The following is a 16,309-nucleotide window of genomic DNA, read 5'->3' on the forward strand; positions in this document are numbered from 1 at the left end:
AAATAATAAAATTCATTCTTTCACAACCAAAAAAGGGTTATTATTTGTGAACATTCAATCAAAAGTTTGCAGCCGGGCAGTGGTGGCACATGCCTTCAGTCCCAGTACTCAGGAAGCAGAGGCAGGTGGATCTCTGTGAGTTCGAGGCCAGCCTGGTCTACAGAGCAAGTTCCAGTACAGGCTCCAAAGCTACACAGAGAGACCCTGTCTCAAAACAAACGAACAAAAAGTTTGCAAACTGTAGAGAAACTAATAGGTTTCTTTGTCAGTATCAGCTTTAGCCATAACCTCTGTTAGCAGGAAGAGTACTGGCTACTCAGTATTACTTTCAGCAGTGTGTGTATATATGAGATGGAAAGCACCAGAACTACAAAACCTTCAAAGATGATCAGGTTTTGTCCAGAGGCAGGTACTCAGTTCACGTGTATTTGCTTTGCTGAAATGCTTATACCCACTTCCCATGGCTCCTTTCTTTCTGGTAAGTGACATATGGAAATGGTATGCACTTTCATGTGTTCCAGACTTGTCGGATGTGGAATTTCTGGATGACTCTTCCACAGAGAGCCTGCTTCTGAGTGGAGATGAGTATAACCAAGACTTTGATTCAACTAATTTTGAGGAGTCTCAGGATGAAGATGATGCTATTAATGAGATTGTGCGCTGTATCTGTGAAATGGATGAGGAGAATGGCTTCATGATCCAGGTACTTGGTCAGCCTGTGCCCTGCAGTTCTGTATCATTTGGGTATTGAGTAGGTGTACCAGAGCACTTTCCCTTGTTATTGGCCATCCTCACAAGTTAGTTGCTAATACATTGCCATGCTTTCAATCCCAGCAGTACTGGTTAGGAAGTCTCTCCACTGAATGAAGTAGACACTTGCTTGTGAGTATCACTGTCCACTTGTAGGGTATCTGTTGGCAGATTGAGGCCTTCATGCTGAAATGTTCAAAGGCCCTTAAGGTGGGTCTTCCTCCACAGTGTAGGGTTGACTATAGCATGGCTTTTACTGACACTTAATAATCAGCAATATGTAGTTACCCTTTGGGGAGTGGGAATCAAAGCTCAAGTGTCCAGAATTCCCAAAAGAAAAAAGAACTTCGTTGCAAGAGTTAACAACCTCTCCCTGCCTTTTTTTTTTTTTTTTTTTTTTTTTTTTTTTGGTTTTTTGAGAAAGGGTTTCTCTGTGTAGCTTTGGAGCCTTTCCTGGAGCTCACTCTATAGCCCAGGCTGGCCTCGAACTCACAGAGATCCACCTGCCTCTGCCTCCCGAGTGCTGGGATTAAGGGCATGTGCCACCACCACCTGGCACAACCTCTCCTTATAAGAAGGGTGTCTCTAAGATATCAGGAAGCATGGTCCATATTTGTGTTGATATGTAGGAAAATTAGGAGGCATTGGCTACAGGAATAAAGGAAATAATCGCCTTCTTTGTCAATGGTGTTCTCAAATAAAGGTGCTGTAAAGTTAGAATTTTACCATGAGTATTACATTAAGTGTCACTGCACAGACATTTTACAGATTTGCTTCAATAGGCGTTTTTAGGATTTGATTGCCTATGAATCAGTAGGAAACACAAGGGGCGATTTCTCTTAAGTAGTTTATTAAAGTGTATTTTAATAGATGTAATGTAAAAGTTTTTTAAATAGTTCACTATTTCAATGATAAAATTCATCTTGAACATAACTTTTTCTTATGGCACATAGGTCTTGAACTGGCGGTGCCAGAAAGCAGGACGCTAGTTAAAAGGCAGCATTGTGTGTCTTGCCTTGCCTGTCCTGGTCTGAGGGTGCCATTCCTGTCCTGGTCTGAGGGTGCCATTCCTGTCCTGGTCTGAGGGTGCCATTCCTGTCCTGGTCGGAGGGTGTCATTTCAGCCAGCACTATGGGTCTCTTCTGTCTCTGCAGTGTGAAGAGTGCCTGTGCTGGCAGCACAGTGTGTGCATGGGGCTCCTGGAGGACAGCATTCCGGAGCAGTACATCTGCTACATCTGTCGGGACCCTCCGGGTGAGGCCCTCCGCCCCGTGTGGGTTGTGTGACGCGGACTCCAGAGTATGGCCACTGTGTAGAGCACCTGCACTTCTTGGTTAGCTAGACTCCTCTGCCATAACATGGGTTGAAGAGACTTTTGCCTGTTACAGCATGACTATCATAGTAATCACCTGCACAAACACTTTTATGTAGACATGTTGACATACTGACCACCTTACCAAAGGGAGATCATGGCTTTATCCTATAGCTAGCTTTTGACTATTCCTGTGTATTGATTTCTAGCTGGGCTTATTTATGCTGATTTGAGTGAACCAATGTTCATTTCCTGCTATCCATCTGATGAGTTTTGAAGAAGTTTTGGGTAGTGCTACATACCCAGTTTATTGTAGAACAAATGGGATTTGAGAGCCTTGTTTATATCTTTTATTTCCCTATGAAGCAGCTAGATGTTGGAAGTCACATGTTTGTGCCTAAAGAGGCACCACTAAGTAGCAGACTGAAACGAAACTCCTAATCCTTTGTACTTGCTTTGTTATGCCTTCCTCTGTGCCAAGCACCACATTCTACATGTAGAGTATAGTTACAGCTACCAAGGCAGAATATAACTAGTTATTAGGCAAGTGTACTGTTCCCATGCCCACAGAAAGATCAACAAAAAAAAGTATAAGAATCAAGAAAAGGAAATGGAGATGGCTTCATCAGTAAAGTGCTTTCATTCAAATAGGAGGACCAGTCTTTCTGATTTCTAGTATCCATGTAAAAAGCTGGGCATGCCTATAATCCCAGCAATGTAGAAGTAGAGACAGAAAGTACCTCTGGGCTTTGTTGGCCAACCAGTCTAGCCGAATCAGTGAACTCCATATTCCATGAAAGATCCTGTCTTAAAAACTGAATTGAAAAATAGTAAAGAAGCATAACCTGTAGCCTCACACATGCAAATAATGAAGAAAGAATTATTCAGAGCTATGTGAATATAAACATTTATTTATTGTTTCTGCTTATATTATAAACATTTGCTATTCATTATAGGTCTTCAATAACAAAAGTAGATTTTCACTGTTCATTCAGTTGCATTTATTGGATACCTTCTATCTGTAAACACTATATAAAGATGACTGAGTCAAACTATTCATGAACCTCATAGTTACACATACACAGGAGCATCTAATTGTAAGAGAATCTGATATATATTAGTATCAAGCTCTAGGATAGTATAGGGTTTTGTGATGTCACTGCCATGAAGACGGGATCCTTACTTGCTTAACTATGGCTTTGCTTCATCTGGGTATAAGCAAGTTAGTGAAAGAAAGACCTGTGGTTTCTGCCAGCCATCTTAGAGGACAGCTGACTGGTTAATAGAAATTAAAAATAGTACATCAGGGTTCCCTTGGCAGGTGTCACCTACCACTGACCATACCCTCAGTGGCATTCCTTCTCATGTACATGCACACCAAAAGTGCTAAGCTATCTACTGCATGCTGTCTACTGCAGTTTGAAGGCCACTTTTAGTGGTAGAACCTGTATTACTCACTGAGGAACATTAGTGGGAAGGATCTGAATAAGTAGGATCCTTTATTATTTTAATTTCAACTTCATCTGCAGGTCAGAGATGGAGTGCAAAATATCGTTACGATAAAGAATGGTTGAATAATGGAAGAATGTATGGGTTGTCTTTTTTAAAAGAAAATTATTCTCATCTCAATGCCAAAAAGATAGTTTCCACACATCATCTGCTTGCTGATGTCTATGGTGTGACTGAAGTACTACATGGGTTACAGCTGAAGATTGGAATACTAAAGTAAGTAAACTGAGTCACACATGGCCTTACACAATTTTTAAAAATTATTTTTATTTTATGTGTATGAGTGTTTTGACTGTGTTTATATATGTGTATCACATGGGCATGTTGCCTATAGAGACAAGGAGAGGGTTGATCCGCAGGAACTAGTTATACACAGATCTGAGCCTCCATGTGGGTACTAAGAACTGAACCCAAGTCCTCTGCAAGAGCAGCAAGTGTTTTTAACCAGTGAGCCATCTCTGCAGTCCCAAATCAGAAACAAATCTAAGGCATAAAAGCCTAACATCAGTTAACCATAAATATAAAAGCAAACTAAAAAAAAAAAAAAAAAAAAAAACAAATTTAAGTAGGTTTTTTAAATTACTGTTTTATTGGGGGAGGTTTAGAAATAAAACTATGTTTCTTCACAGATTGTAAGATAGTTTATCAGGTAGTCTTTTGGAGGTCCAAAGTAGTACTTCAGAAGACAGAATATTTAAAAGAAGTCTACTTTTTAAAAGTAAGAAAAACTAATCAACTGTTTGGATGGCAAGCTCTGTCTACCTGGCTCACATCCTACTCTGTCAAGAAATTTTAGAGCTAATGTTCTGTGCACAGAGCCAACTGCAGCTGATGTGGTGAGTCTGTTCTCATTCTCTGATAATGGTGTGTAATGAATTCATTCGATGAGGGTGTTGTGTTCTTCAATCAGCTTAAGACTCAGAAAGGGTGAGAGAGGCAACAGATTCTGGATCACCTTTGCTGCTGTGCTCCATGATGTTTTAGCCTCAGGTGGTTCTGGTTTAAGGAAAACGCAGGTCCTTCTACATAAGATATCTGGATATGTTAGGGCTTATGCTCATTTCCTTCGAATGCCAGATGAGAGTTATTTAAAGAATAAAGGAAAGAGCCTTTTATTTGATGTACAGTGGATGGTCTGCTCATTCTTCCCAAGATTTACCACTTCTTCCTCCCTTTTGCATCCTGTCCTGTGAGTCATGAGATTGTTGACCTTTGACTTGCTCTTCTGCCTACTCTGTTGTCTTATCCAGGCAGCTTCATTTCACCTGAGAAGTTTCTGTACCTTTTCCTTTCTGTGGCCCCATTCTTCTTTTGGTTCATTCTTCACACTTGATAACTGCATTCCCATTAATGAAGCAGAACATTAGCCTCTGGTATGCTGTAATTTCTTCCTGCTGCCTCTGACCAAAGGCCTTGAATAACAGGAATTTTATTGGCATACCCTTCCTCTCTTTAGTTTTCTGACCAGCTATACTAAAGCATAATCCTAAATGAAGTATGATTTCCTAGACATAGAGGTCTTTCACAGCTAGTTTCCCTAGAAGATTCATTTCCATCATTGCTTGCTGGCTAGATTTGAGCCTGCTCTTCTTGGTACATTGCATGTATACTGAAACCATCGTTCTTTTTAGGTAGGCCTTGGATCTTGAAGTCCACCTGAATTAGGATTATAGGTGTGTGCCACCAGGCCCAGCTCTAGGCATAGGTTTTCAGAGGGTTATGTCACCTCTCCAAACTGGCAGGATTCATTCCACTAGACTGGAGCCAAAGAACTAGGTGTCTTCCTAGTATGCCTTCTGCTGATTGAGAATTTTAAGTGCCTATTTTCTGGATATTAAAATTCTAGAAGTTTAAAAGATAAAAGATTATAAACTGAGAGATTATAAAAGGGTATATAAATATTAGAAGAAAATGAATTAGAGTCTCATTTAGAAATTATTAATTTTCAGCCATCACCGAGCCTTTAGGAGGAGTCATACCTTCATGCCTCGCACTTAATTCTGAGCAGAGCTGTGCTTTGCTTGAACATTACTGTAAACCACAGTCAGGGTATGAATAATGAACCTTCTTAGGAGACCAATTGTATAGTAGCTAAAATAAAAATATATTCTGTTCTGTAGTTCCTTATCTAGAAATTGATCTGACTGCAGTATTCTGACTTGTGTGCAATGATACACATTCACACACATCTCTGAGTGGAGAATTGATGAGATGGACTAGACTGGCAATTAATATCATTTATGTATTAAAGTCTATATAAAGAAAGTCTGTGTATATTGGTGTGGCAAGATGCCCACTGTGTGCTGTTTAGGAAAAAGGAGATGACTGGTTACTTGTATAAATTTTTTTAAGTATACTTTTCTTTAAAAAACACAAAATATAAAGATTTATTTGTTCCTATTTGTATGTGTTAGCACCCACATGTATGTATATACACCAAGTGTATGCCGGAAGAAGGCACTGAGTCCCTTAGAACTGAGTTATAGGCAGATGTGAGCCACCTGATATCCTGTAGGAAACTAAACCATCTGGGTCCTCTGCAAGAACAGGAAGTGCTCTTAGCTAGCTGCTGAGCCATCTCTCCAGCTCTTTGTTTTCTTCCTTTGCATAATTTTGTATGTATAGAAAAAGTCCGCAAGATTAGTACATTTATAATTGCTACAGTGGAATAGACTTGCTTTTTATGTGTTTAATTGTAGTACTTTTCTCATGAAGTGAGATGGCTTTTTTTTATTGACTAAAGGTTATAAAATATGCTCACATAACGTTTGTGTATCATACAGTGACAGTGAAGTCTATAAAGACATGTGTATATCAAACAGGGACATTAGTCAACAGTGTTCAGTTAATTGTTGATTTTCTGAGTAGTGTTTAAAACTGAGAGGGTTTGAATTTTGGATGAAATGCTAGAGGAATTAACTTAAGAACAACTTTGTCTTTGATCCTGACCTCTTTCTTACATGGTTATTAAATTTATTACGATTTTTAGGTTGTTGCCATTCTTGTCCTAAAGTATTCTTTCTCCATTTATGTTCTAAGGAATAAACATCATCCTGACCTTCGTCTCTGGGCTTATTCTGGGAAGAGACAAGACCAAGATCAGATAGTAGCTGGAGCAGAGAAAAAACTGACACTTCAGGACATAGCTAACTCAGAGGGAAAGAAATACATACAGAACCACAAAGAACCTCCCCTGAAAATGGAAGAAACGTATATAACCAGTGAACACAGCTATCAAAAGCCACAAAGCTTTAGTCAGGACTGCCAGTCTCTCACAGACCCTGGAAGCTCGGATGATGATGATGCTAGCAGTTTTGAAGAAGATGGCGAACTCTACATGGGAGATAAAAGCCATCTGTATTTAGCAAAAGAGCGTGGAATGTCAGAGAAGGTAATGGTTCCCATAGAACAAGAGGAGGAGCTGATACCAGTAAACACACCTAGTCTTTGGGCTTTATTAATATGGAAATACCTGTTTAAAGATTGTTTTATCTTTTCTCCACCACAATACATTATCCATGTAAACACTGAGTTGTTATAATCCATTCAACTGCTACCATAAAGTTCATAAGAACACTTAGATGTCTCCAGAAATTAATGAGCTACATTGAATATCAAAAGGAAAAATGAGTTTCTGTAGGACCATTTGGGTATATATGGCATCATAATTTTGTTCCTTTAATGTGTTTTGGACAAAGCATGGCATTGTCCTTCCAAATCTGTAGCATATTTTTCTGCATATCAATCCCATTCTATAGTAACTGTCTGTAAACATGTCTCCTGTTTGTTGGGCTTAGCACTGGGATTGAAATGGGTCCTAATACTTTATTTCCACTAGCAAAGCCACTTTAAAACTAGTTCTTTATTATTCTGGCATTTAAAGTTATCACCAGAAGTTCACAACTGAATCTGGAAAGCTTATATTTCATGAAACTTATGATAAACTATTTTGTCAAATTAATATCCTTCTATGAAACTAATTACCTTTGGCAAATCTAAATCCAGATTTTATGTGTGTGTTTTAAACAGTTTGCATTCTGAGGTTTTTAAAAGATTCCTACCTTCCTTTAGCTCATCGATATAACCACAATCGTAAAGGCCAATCTATTGTTAACTGAACTTTGAAACCAGTCTTTTATAGTTTGTTGATCTTTCCCAGTCATTGCTTTGCCTCCACTCCATTTATGTCACCAGTTCAAATTAATTGAGGAAGAAAATGGTCCTCATTACTAGTCATTCCAATTATGAAATGGAATTAATGTTTTCATTTATTTAGCACATTTTACTGAAACCTTCTCCTGTAGGGCACACTCTGGAAGGTATTGAGGAGGAAAGTGGCACCTTTAGTTTGGAATTTGATGGTGTGCAGGAACTTTCTCTGAAGACTTTTTCAGAGTCAGATTGTTTTGTGCCTGCCTATGTAGGGTGATGGGTTTTGCTCTATCCTTCCCATTTTGAAGTAGCATTTCATCCAGCTGTCTGTGTTTTGTTTTATTCTGTTCTGTTCTATTTTTCTCACTGGTCCTTTGGAGAAGAATCCAGCTTCAGGGAACAAAGTGTTTGTTTATAATGAGAAAAAGGGCACAGAGGGCCCAGGAGACTCACATCTTCAGTGGCAGCTAAATCTCCTTACGCACATAGAAAACGTGCAGAATGAAGTCACCAGCAGGATGGACCTCATAGAAAAAGAAGTGGATGGTAATGTAGCCAAGAGCTCAGGTGTAACTACTATCTTGTGTGTAATGTTGTTATGAAGAAGCTGTTTGGAACTAAGTTGTAGGATGCAAACTACAGATACACCACCTGCCTGCTGAGCTCTGTCTCTTCCTTTACACTGTATTAGTATATACAGGGTATTGTAGGCTCATTACAGGATGGCAGAATTATCTTTGGTAGTGGTTTCTTATCCATTTTGTTTTATTCTTAACATGGATATTTATTAAATACTGCCCATATGCCTGGTTCAATATGGGATATTTGGGGAGTGTTTGCTAGTTTCATTGAAGAATATTTTCTTTGAAGTCAGCATATTCATAAGCATATTCATTTCCACTTTGGCTAATATCTGTTAAGTAGAATTAATTCCTACAAATTAAGCAAGTAAACCATAAGTTTGTATGCAAATTTTCAAATAATTTTCTCTCACATCTTTGTAAATTTTATCATCACATAGAAACTGAAAAGTAGCCAGAAAAAAATACTCCCATTTTATATTTGAGAAACTAGAATAAATTGAATTCCAGAAATCTCAATCCCATATGTTTCCTTTGGTTTGACTATTTTGTCCTGACCTCATAGAACATAGCCTTCCTCCACTCTTTAACCCTTTCCCTGTAAATATTATATTGTGCTAAGATAGACATACTGTACTTCTGCCTTTCTCTCCTTTAAGCCTGGAAGCGAATACCTGTCTCAGAAGCATCTTGGATTTGATTTTAATTTCATTAGATAGAACTAGTTTGTCTAGTGTGGGTTTTTGAAAACATAAAACTGTAGCTTGACAATTCCATATTTTTAATAGATTTTTTTTAAAAGGAAACAATGAAAATTGAGCATGTAGTTGATTGATCTACCCAGTATTTTAGTCCACTTGCATATTTTTTAAATGTTTCAATAAAGTAGTGATCCTGGAAAGGACACTGAGAAACTGCTACCTCTTTCTTTTGTTAATGAGGAAGATGCGGCCTGGGGAAATGGCTCAATAGTAGAGCACTTACTTTAGAAGTCTGAGGACCTAAGTCCAGATCCCTAGAAGCCATGGAAATAAAAGCCAGGTCTGGTGGCATGCACTTGTAATCCTGGCAATGATGAGATGGGTGGTGGATGCAAGTTAGTTGATTCTTGGGACTTGCTGGCCAGCTAGCCTAGCTACTTGGCAATATTCCTGGCCAATGAAATTTAGTCTCCAACAAAAGGTGGGTAGTGTCTGAGGAACAACATCCAATTTGTCTTCTGACCGTCACATGCACACACAATCATGTTCCTGCACACAAGCACATGCACACAAAGGAAAAGATTAAGTAAAAATGATTTATATCTAAATTATTATTTGGGCAGGCTTGGCAACTGTTATGTTCTGTTTCAGAAGAGAGTGAATGAGACATACTAATGAATGTGTATGTGTGCTAATGCATATTACATATACCAGAGGGAAGACATCCTAAATGAAACATATATGTGTGTGTATGTACATGTAGGGTGGCAGGGAATGGATCTGGGTATGTAGCTCAGTGGTAGAAGAGCTGCTTTGGGTTCAATCCCCCAGTATTTCGGGGAGGAAAGTGTCTGAGATAGCAGATGAAGATGACCCAGAATGGTTCAAGCTATTGCAAGTGGAATGATTAAGAGCATTGGCCTTCTGGAAAGAGGGAAGTGAACTGTTTGTTTCAGTCACCATTCCATCCTTCTAGTTGGTTATCTCCTGGCTGTTCTTCTCAATGCCAATTAACTTATTTTCCTCTCTCTCTCCTAGTTCTGGAAAGCTGGCTTGATTTCACAGGGGAATTAGAGCCACCAGATCCCCTTGCAAGACTGCCCCAACTTAAACGCCACATCAAACAACTCTTACTTGACATGGGCAAAGTACAACAAATTGCAACTCTTTGCTCTGTATAACAACAGTAAACACTCGGTGACAAGAATGTGTCTTTCTTCGGTTGAAACATCTTTATTGCTAAGTGGAGAGTCAAAAAGCTTAGTAATGTTTGGTCACTTACTGATTTGTGACACCAGTAGTATGGCATCTTGGAAGGAAAATGAAGACAACTTTATCAAGGAAGCTGATTTAAAAATGAGTGAGTAAGCTGCAAAGGATGGCATCTCTATCAAGAATCAGTGTAGAATACAAGCTATACTAAAGGAATGGAATTGGCAGGATTCTTACAGTTGCTTTCCTGAAGCTCAAGATACCCATAGAGAAATATGGTGTGTTTATATATATTTTAGAAGAGATACCCATGTTTATAAACCAGCATTTGGCCAAAACAGCACTGTAAGGAAATTCAAGTTCTGGAGAGTTCTACACATTTGCTCTAAGAATTGCTTTCTCAGCAGTTGGATACAGCTGCAAAGAAACTTAGGTTATTTAAACTTCTGTAGGATCATGAGCTATTTCTTGAGTGATGAATGTATTTAATCAGAAAACTGACAATGGAAGTCTCACTTTGGGGGAAACAATTGTGGAATTCTAACTTCATTATGAATGTATTTTAAGAAACCCACCAAATAATTGGAATTTATTGCGGGCATTGTTTTCTTTAAAAACAAAGTGGCTTACAGAAGGGCCCCATGTGCCAAATGTTGATACTGCTGGAAAGAGGATTTGAATATTTCAGGAGTCCTTCCATCCATCCTACACAATGCCATTAACCCATACAATCCTGTACACCACGTGCTATGTGCTATGTGTAAGTTGAGTGGCAGTATCCAGGCTTCAGCATATAGTTTGATCCTGGATACGTTTGGTGTGTTTGCCTTTTGAAAAAAAAAAACAAAAACAAAAACATAAACCTCAGCTGGGATGAGGAGTGACAAAAATATCAAAATAATCTGTGGCTGTAGTTTTTTTTTTTAACTGCTAGTAGTGGAATACTGGAAAGCTTCATTTCTGAAGACAAATTTTATTTTAAAAGATAAATATGCATTCAAAAATTCTAGCTTTGATCATATATGGACAGATTTATGAAACCAAAGGCAACTAAGTTGCTTCCTCAGCTCTTGCTGGACTTTTGAGCCTAGGTCCTCCTGTCTGCCAGTCCTGGTGTGAGTTGTGTACACCCCCAGTGCTATGTGCGCAGGTATGCGTCAGTGAGTCTGCTTGGTTAAGTAGTCAACGTACATATGTACATAAGCAACACATATTTATATCACACATATCTAGTTTTATTACTATAGACTATACAAATTGGTGGTTAACATAAAATGTTACCTTTTAACAGACTGTTTTTAAAAACTAAAAATGTATGTACAGGTTTTGAAATTTTTTTAAAAAGAGGGAGAAAAGACTGTTAAGAGGAGGCTATTTGATGACATTACACTTGAATATTTTTTTGCCTCATTCTGTTTATCAGTTCTAGCAATCTGTATAAACTCGTTTAGAACTGATAGACAGTGAACTTGAATTTATCTTTGATAAGAATTCATGCCACTGTACATTCAGATATTATTTAAATTTGCAAACACACTGTTCTATATGTAAGGTACTGTATGTAAAATTCTATTAAAACTATTTCACATATCCTAAAAATTTCAGCTTGCCTTTTTGCGGCCTTATGTTTTGATGTGAAGATTAAAAGAATGTGCAAAACATTGAGAAATATTTTTATTGCCTTTTGAGATTTTCCAACTGACAAATGTGCCAAAGATCACCATACATAAAGTATAGCCCTCTGTATTTACTTGTGATATCTAAACTTTGTCAAAGATCCTACTGATGAAAGCTTTAGCAGAAGTCACTGTGGGGTGATTGCTTAAATCTACATATTAAAGTAAAAAGTAGTGCCTATAACAGTGCCATGTGTGAAGTGACTTTACTAATGTCTGTGTTTCACGATCAATACAATATTGTTGATTTGTGTTTTAAAATGGCTCTGACTGAACCTTAGACATTGAAGTTAAATCTTCTTTTCAGAAATGGAGTCATTAATGTCCTTAGCCTGTGAATTGTGGTGTTGCCTTGATTCGTGTCATATATGCAGATGAGCTCTGCATTCATTTATACTCAGCTTCTCAGTTCTGGTGACCTTGGTTAAAGTAATGCACAGTGTTGTGGTATAGACTAAGTGTCCCCACCACAGAAGTCTGAAATGTTCCAAATGTGGAGTGCCAGTTGGACTCCACAAGAGGAAAGGTCAACATCTCACCTCATGTGGCAGGATCACTGTCAAATGCAGGCTTACTAAAACGGCAGTGTACAGTTTCTGCAGGCTATGTGCTTAAATTATACACAAAACAGTAGTGAAGTTCATGTTGAGACCTAACTCTCATGACAAGAATGTGTCATAATAAAATGTAAAGATTCCAGTATCCAAGAAAACACCAAATACAAAACATTTTCCTTCCCAAGCATTTGGGAAGTGTCCAGAAATCAACACTAAGCCTGTATTTCAAAATTCAGCACATTGAGTACTTCATGAACAGAACATGTTAAATCTTCTGCTTGCTTTTTGTAATCAATGAGAAAGCTAATTCTTAAATTTAGATCTTTAAAGGATATATCAGATTATGTGCACATACCCAGTTTACTATGGAGCCTACCACCAATTGTGCGAGGCCCATTAGCAGCTATAGAGGGCAGAACTTCTCTTTGAGAGAATGAATTAACTTTGGAGAAGCAAATTGATGGTGAGAAGTGTCGGGTAAGATTTGTTTTTCCTTTTAGTTTTACCTAAAATCATTATATTGAAATGTGAGCAATGAACTGGAGGGGGTGTTTTCTTCAAAGATAATGTTTCATCAGACAGACAGAAGAGAACAAGCCTCGGTAGAGGGATTCCTCCTCTTAATTTCTGGCAAATATAATTTGTACTTCCTGTGGTTGTCTGTGGTTCAACTGACTGTTGAAGTGATGTACTTTCTCCTTAAAGGAAACTTGTTATTCTTAGAATTTCAGGTAAGCCCCTGTTCCTACCTGTTTCAACTCCATGTTCATACTAAAATGTGCATACTTCACATGTTCAAACTGAAGCATACTGCTTCTGCCCTAATAAAGCGAATCTGCTGCCATTGTCATTGCCTTGGTTAATAACATCCTATGAGTCTATGTTTGACATGCAGAGTCAGCATTTAACTGCCATTTCATCACCACGTGTAGTGATTCCTCAGAACAATGATGCTGTCTTCCTTGAGCCTGCTGGGAACCCATTAAAGGTCATGGCGGTGTGAGGCAGTTTTGCTTGCCTCTGCCATTCTAGCTTTGTTTTCATACTGAGTCTTCAAACCTCTCCTTGCCAGACTAGAAAACTACACTTAATAAGCCTGCTCCATGCTACAAGGTCCATCTGGGAAATGATCAAGGAACCAAACTTCAGAATATATATGGAATAGAAGACTTGAGATTTTATTTTATTTTTTTATTTTTATTTATTTATTTATTTTGGTTTTTTCGAGACAGGGTTTCTCTGTGTAGCTTTGCGCCTTTCCTGGGACTCACTTGGTAGCCCAGGCTGGCCTCGAACTCACAGAGATCCGCCTGGTTCTGCCTCCTGAGTGCTGGGATTAAAGGCGTGTGCCACCACCGCCCGGCAACTTGAGATTTTAAAAGGCATATAGACCAGTTTTATGACATTACAATTGAAATTTTCACATACATAGAGAAAAGATGAGCATTCAAATACAAGAAACATTTAGAGACTCAAACATGGCCAAAGGAAAACCTCTCTAGAACATAATCAAGATTTTAAAAAGTTCAACAAAAGAATACTGAAAGCCTCCTGCTTGTGCACTACTTTTTAAGTACTATGCAAGGTACTAAGTGAGGAAAATAATCAGTAATCCTACCCTGCTGCAATGCCCATGAACCACAACAATAACATCACAGCAAGATACCCCTAAACATACTAGAGTAGACTTTTATCTTGGCAGTAACTGACAACTGTGTAGTTGGACTTAAGGCCACTCAGCAGGAAGGAAAGCATGCCTGGTACTATAGTCAATCTATGTGGCTAGTGAGATCGTGGGACTTAGAGGAGAATGTAGCACAGTCACTTCCTAACTCCATTCTTTACTATCCTTATAATCACAGATAAGTGTCGTTCTCTCCACTCATCAAATAAACTTCTTTTTTCAGCAGACAGCAGCCATTACAGAAAGCCACAATTGGTCAAAATGTGGAGAATAACTGGCAGTGTGGTGCCTAGCCACAGTTTGGTGCACATAAGGCTCAGGGAACATCATGAAAGAGGAAGCAGAAAGATTTTAAGAAGCATAAGATCAGGAAGTATGCTGCAAGATGATCTTCTGTTTATAATAGGGAAGCCACAGGTATGAGTTCTCAACAGTATGACTACCTAAACAAGACCTGTCTGAACACTGACACCACCAGTTGTCCTCTGGAAATAACATGGCCGTTGCACATGAACTGACAGTAGCTGTACTTACCTATGGAAGACCTACACAGTATATGATCAAGCCACTTAAAAATTCTAGCCTGAATGGAGGAGAGCCTCCAAAGGCTAAGGAGCTATTGGCAGCTGGTGACTGCAAGGTGCGGAAGAATTGCTTTTCTTGGGGAATTTGGCCACTGTAGGTTCCTCATTTCCCAGTGGATGGCCCCTTGCCTATGTTCATTTGGGCAGCACTAATTGGGCTTAGTGGGTAAAAAAAAAATACTACAAAGTTGGGAGGAAGATGTAATAGGAGGTCCTGTGCGTAGTTGGAGGGGGAACTGAGGAGTGGATATGATCAAGATACATTGTACACATGTATGATATTTTCAGAGAATACATAATTTTAAAAGATACAGAAAATAGAAAAATAAAATACACTTACTATATACAGTACCCCCAACTTATGAATATAAAGAAAAAGTCTCTAATCCAAAGAAACAATAAAAATCCAATTATCTGTCATTTTCAAGACATATACCTCATTGGTAAACAAACTCACGAACTGGTAGTCAAAGGATAGAAACAACTATCAAGTCAATAGATGAGGGTTGGGGAGAAGCCTGGAATAACTATTTAAGTATATAATCATAGATTTAAATTCAAAACCAAAAGATGAAGAGAGTCATTCTGTATTAGTAGAAAGAACAATTTATGAAGAAAGTATGACAGGGAAATACATATTCACTGGATATTGAGTTCACGATTTTATAAAACACAAATGGCCATAAATGATGAAATAGACTCCATACCATAATGGTAGTTGACTTCAGTGTTCCCATTCTTCTAGCTAGGTCACATGAACTAAAATTGAGAATTAAACTGTACTTAACAGATAAAGACAGAATATCCATTCAGTAGTTGAGAGTACACAAATGATCCTCAGCAACTCATGGAATATTCCCTAAAACGCCACATTCTAGGCCACACACCACATTCGAATCCACAAAACAAGATTTTTTCCCACAAAATATATTTGATCATATTTTTTCCTCTGCCCAAGCATCTCCCAGGACCTTCTCACCTCCCTACCTACATAACTTCATGTTGTTATTTCCCTCTCCCCCTCTCTCTCAGAAAAAGAATAAAAGAAAAAATGAAAAACAAGCAAACAAAAAAGAAAATAAGACCAAAAGATGCCCAAACAAATCAGCAACCCTACTGCAGTAGGCTCTGTATATTGCAATATAGATGAAGCATGAGGCAAGGACTTCAAAATAGCTTTTATAAATATGTTAGAGGAAATTAATAAATCCACTAAAGAAATCTATGAAAACATAAACAATAGAAGGAAATGAATAAAACAGTTCAAGACCTGAAAAGTGGCAGTAAAATCAATAAAATCTATGTGCATGTCTTTACATTTTTCTTAATTTACATATTTAATTTACTTATTTTACATCTTGTTTGCAGTTTCCCCTCCCTCCTCTCCTTCCATTTCCTCCCCCGCCTCCCCCCTCCCCAACTCAATCCACTCCTCTGTTTCTATTCAGAAATGGGCAGGCCTCCCATTGGTATCAACAAAGCATGCATATCAAGTTGCAATAATACTAGGCACCCCCCACCTTGTGTTTAGGCTGGTCAAGGAGCAAGGCAATCCAGTATAAGGAATAGGTTCTCAAGAGTCAGTCAAAGC

General features: G+C 38.3%; 1 protein-coding gene across 7 annotated transcripts in view; it reads left to right on the forward strand.

Annotated features, from left to right (window-relative positions):
* Phf20l1 (PHD finger protein 20 like 1) overlaps positions 1-13,294 on the forward strand; it is a 69,383-nt gene extending 56,089 nt beyond the window's left edge. For all 7 annotated transcript variants that reach the window (XM_052747919.1, XM_052747921.1, XM_052747922.1 and 4 more), the window contains 6 exons: positions 522-703; positions 1,905-2,004; positions 3,592-3,787; positions 6,611-6,962; positions 8,107-8,269; positions 10,044-13,294. In XM_052747919.1, coding sequence (XP_052603879.1) covers positions 522-703; positions 1,905-2,004; positions 3,592-3,787; positions 6,611-6,962; positions 8,107-8,269; positions 10,044-10,186 — 1,136 coding nt within the window. In that variant the 3' untranslated portion in view covers positions 10,187-13,294. The remainder of the gene's footprint in view (positions 1-521; positions 704-1,904; positions 2,005-3,591; positions 3,788-6,610; positions 6,963-8,106; positions 8,270-10,043) is intronic.
* The last annotated feature ends 3,015 nt before the right edge of the window (positions 13,295-16,309 follow it).

Source organism: Peromyscus californicus, unplaced genomic scaffold (assembly GCF_007827085.1).
Source record: "Peromyscus californicus insignis strain IS unplaced genomic scaffold, ASM782708v3 Scaffold_20__1_contigs__length_68692818, whole genome shotgun sequence".
In the NCBI taxonomy this organism is placed as follows: Eukaryota; Metazoa; Chordata; class Mammalia; order Rodentia; family Cricetidae; genus Peromyscus; species Peromyscus californicus.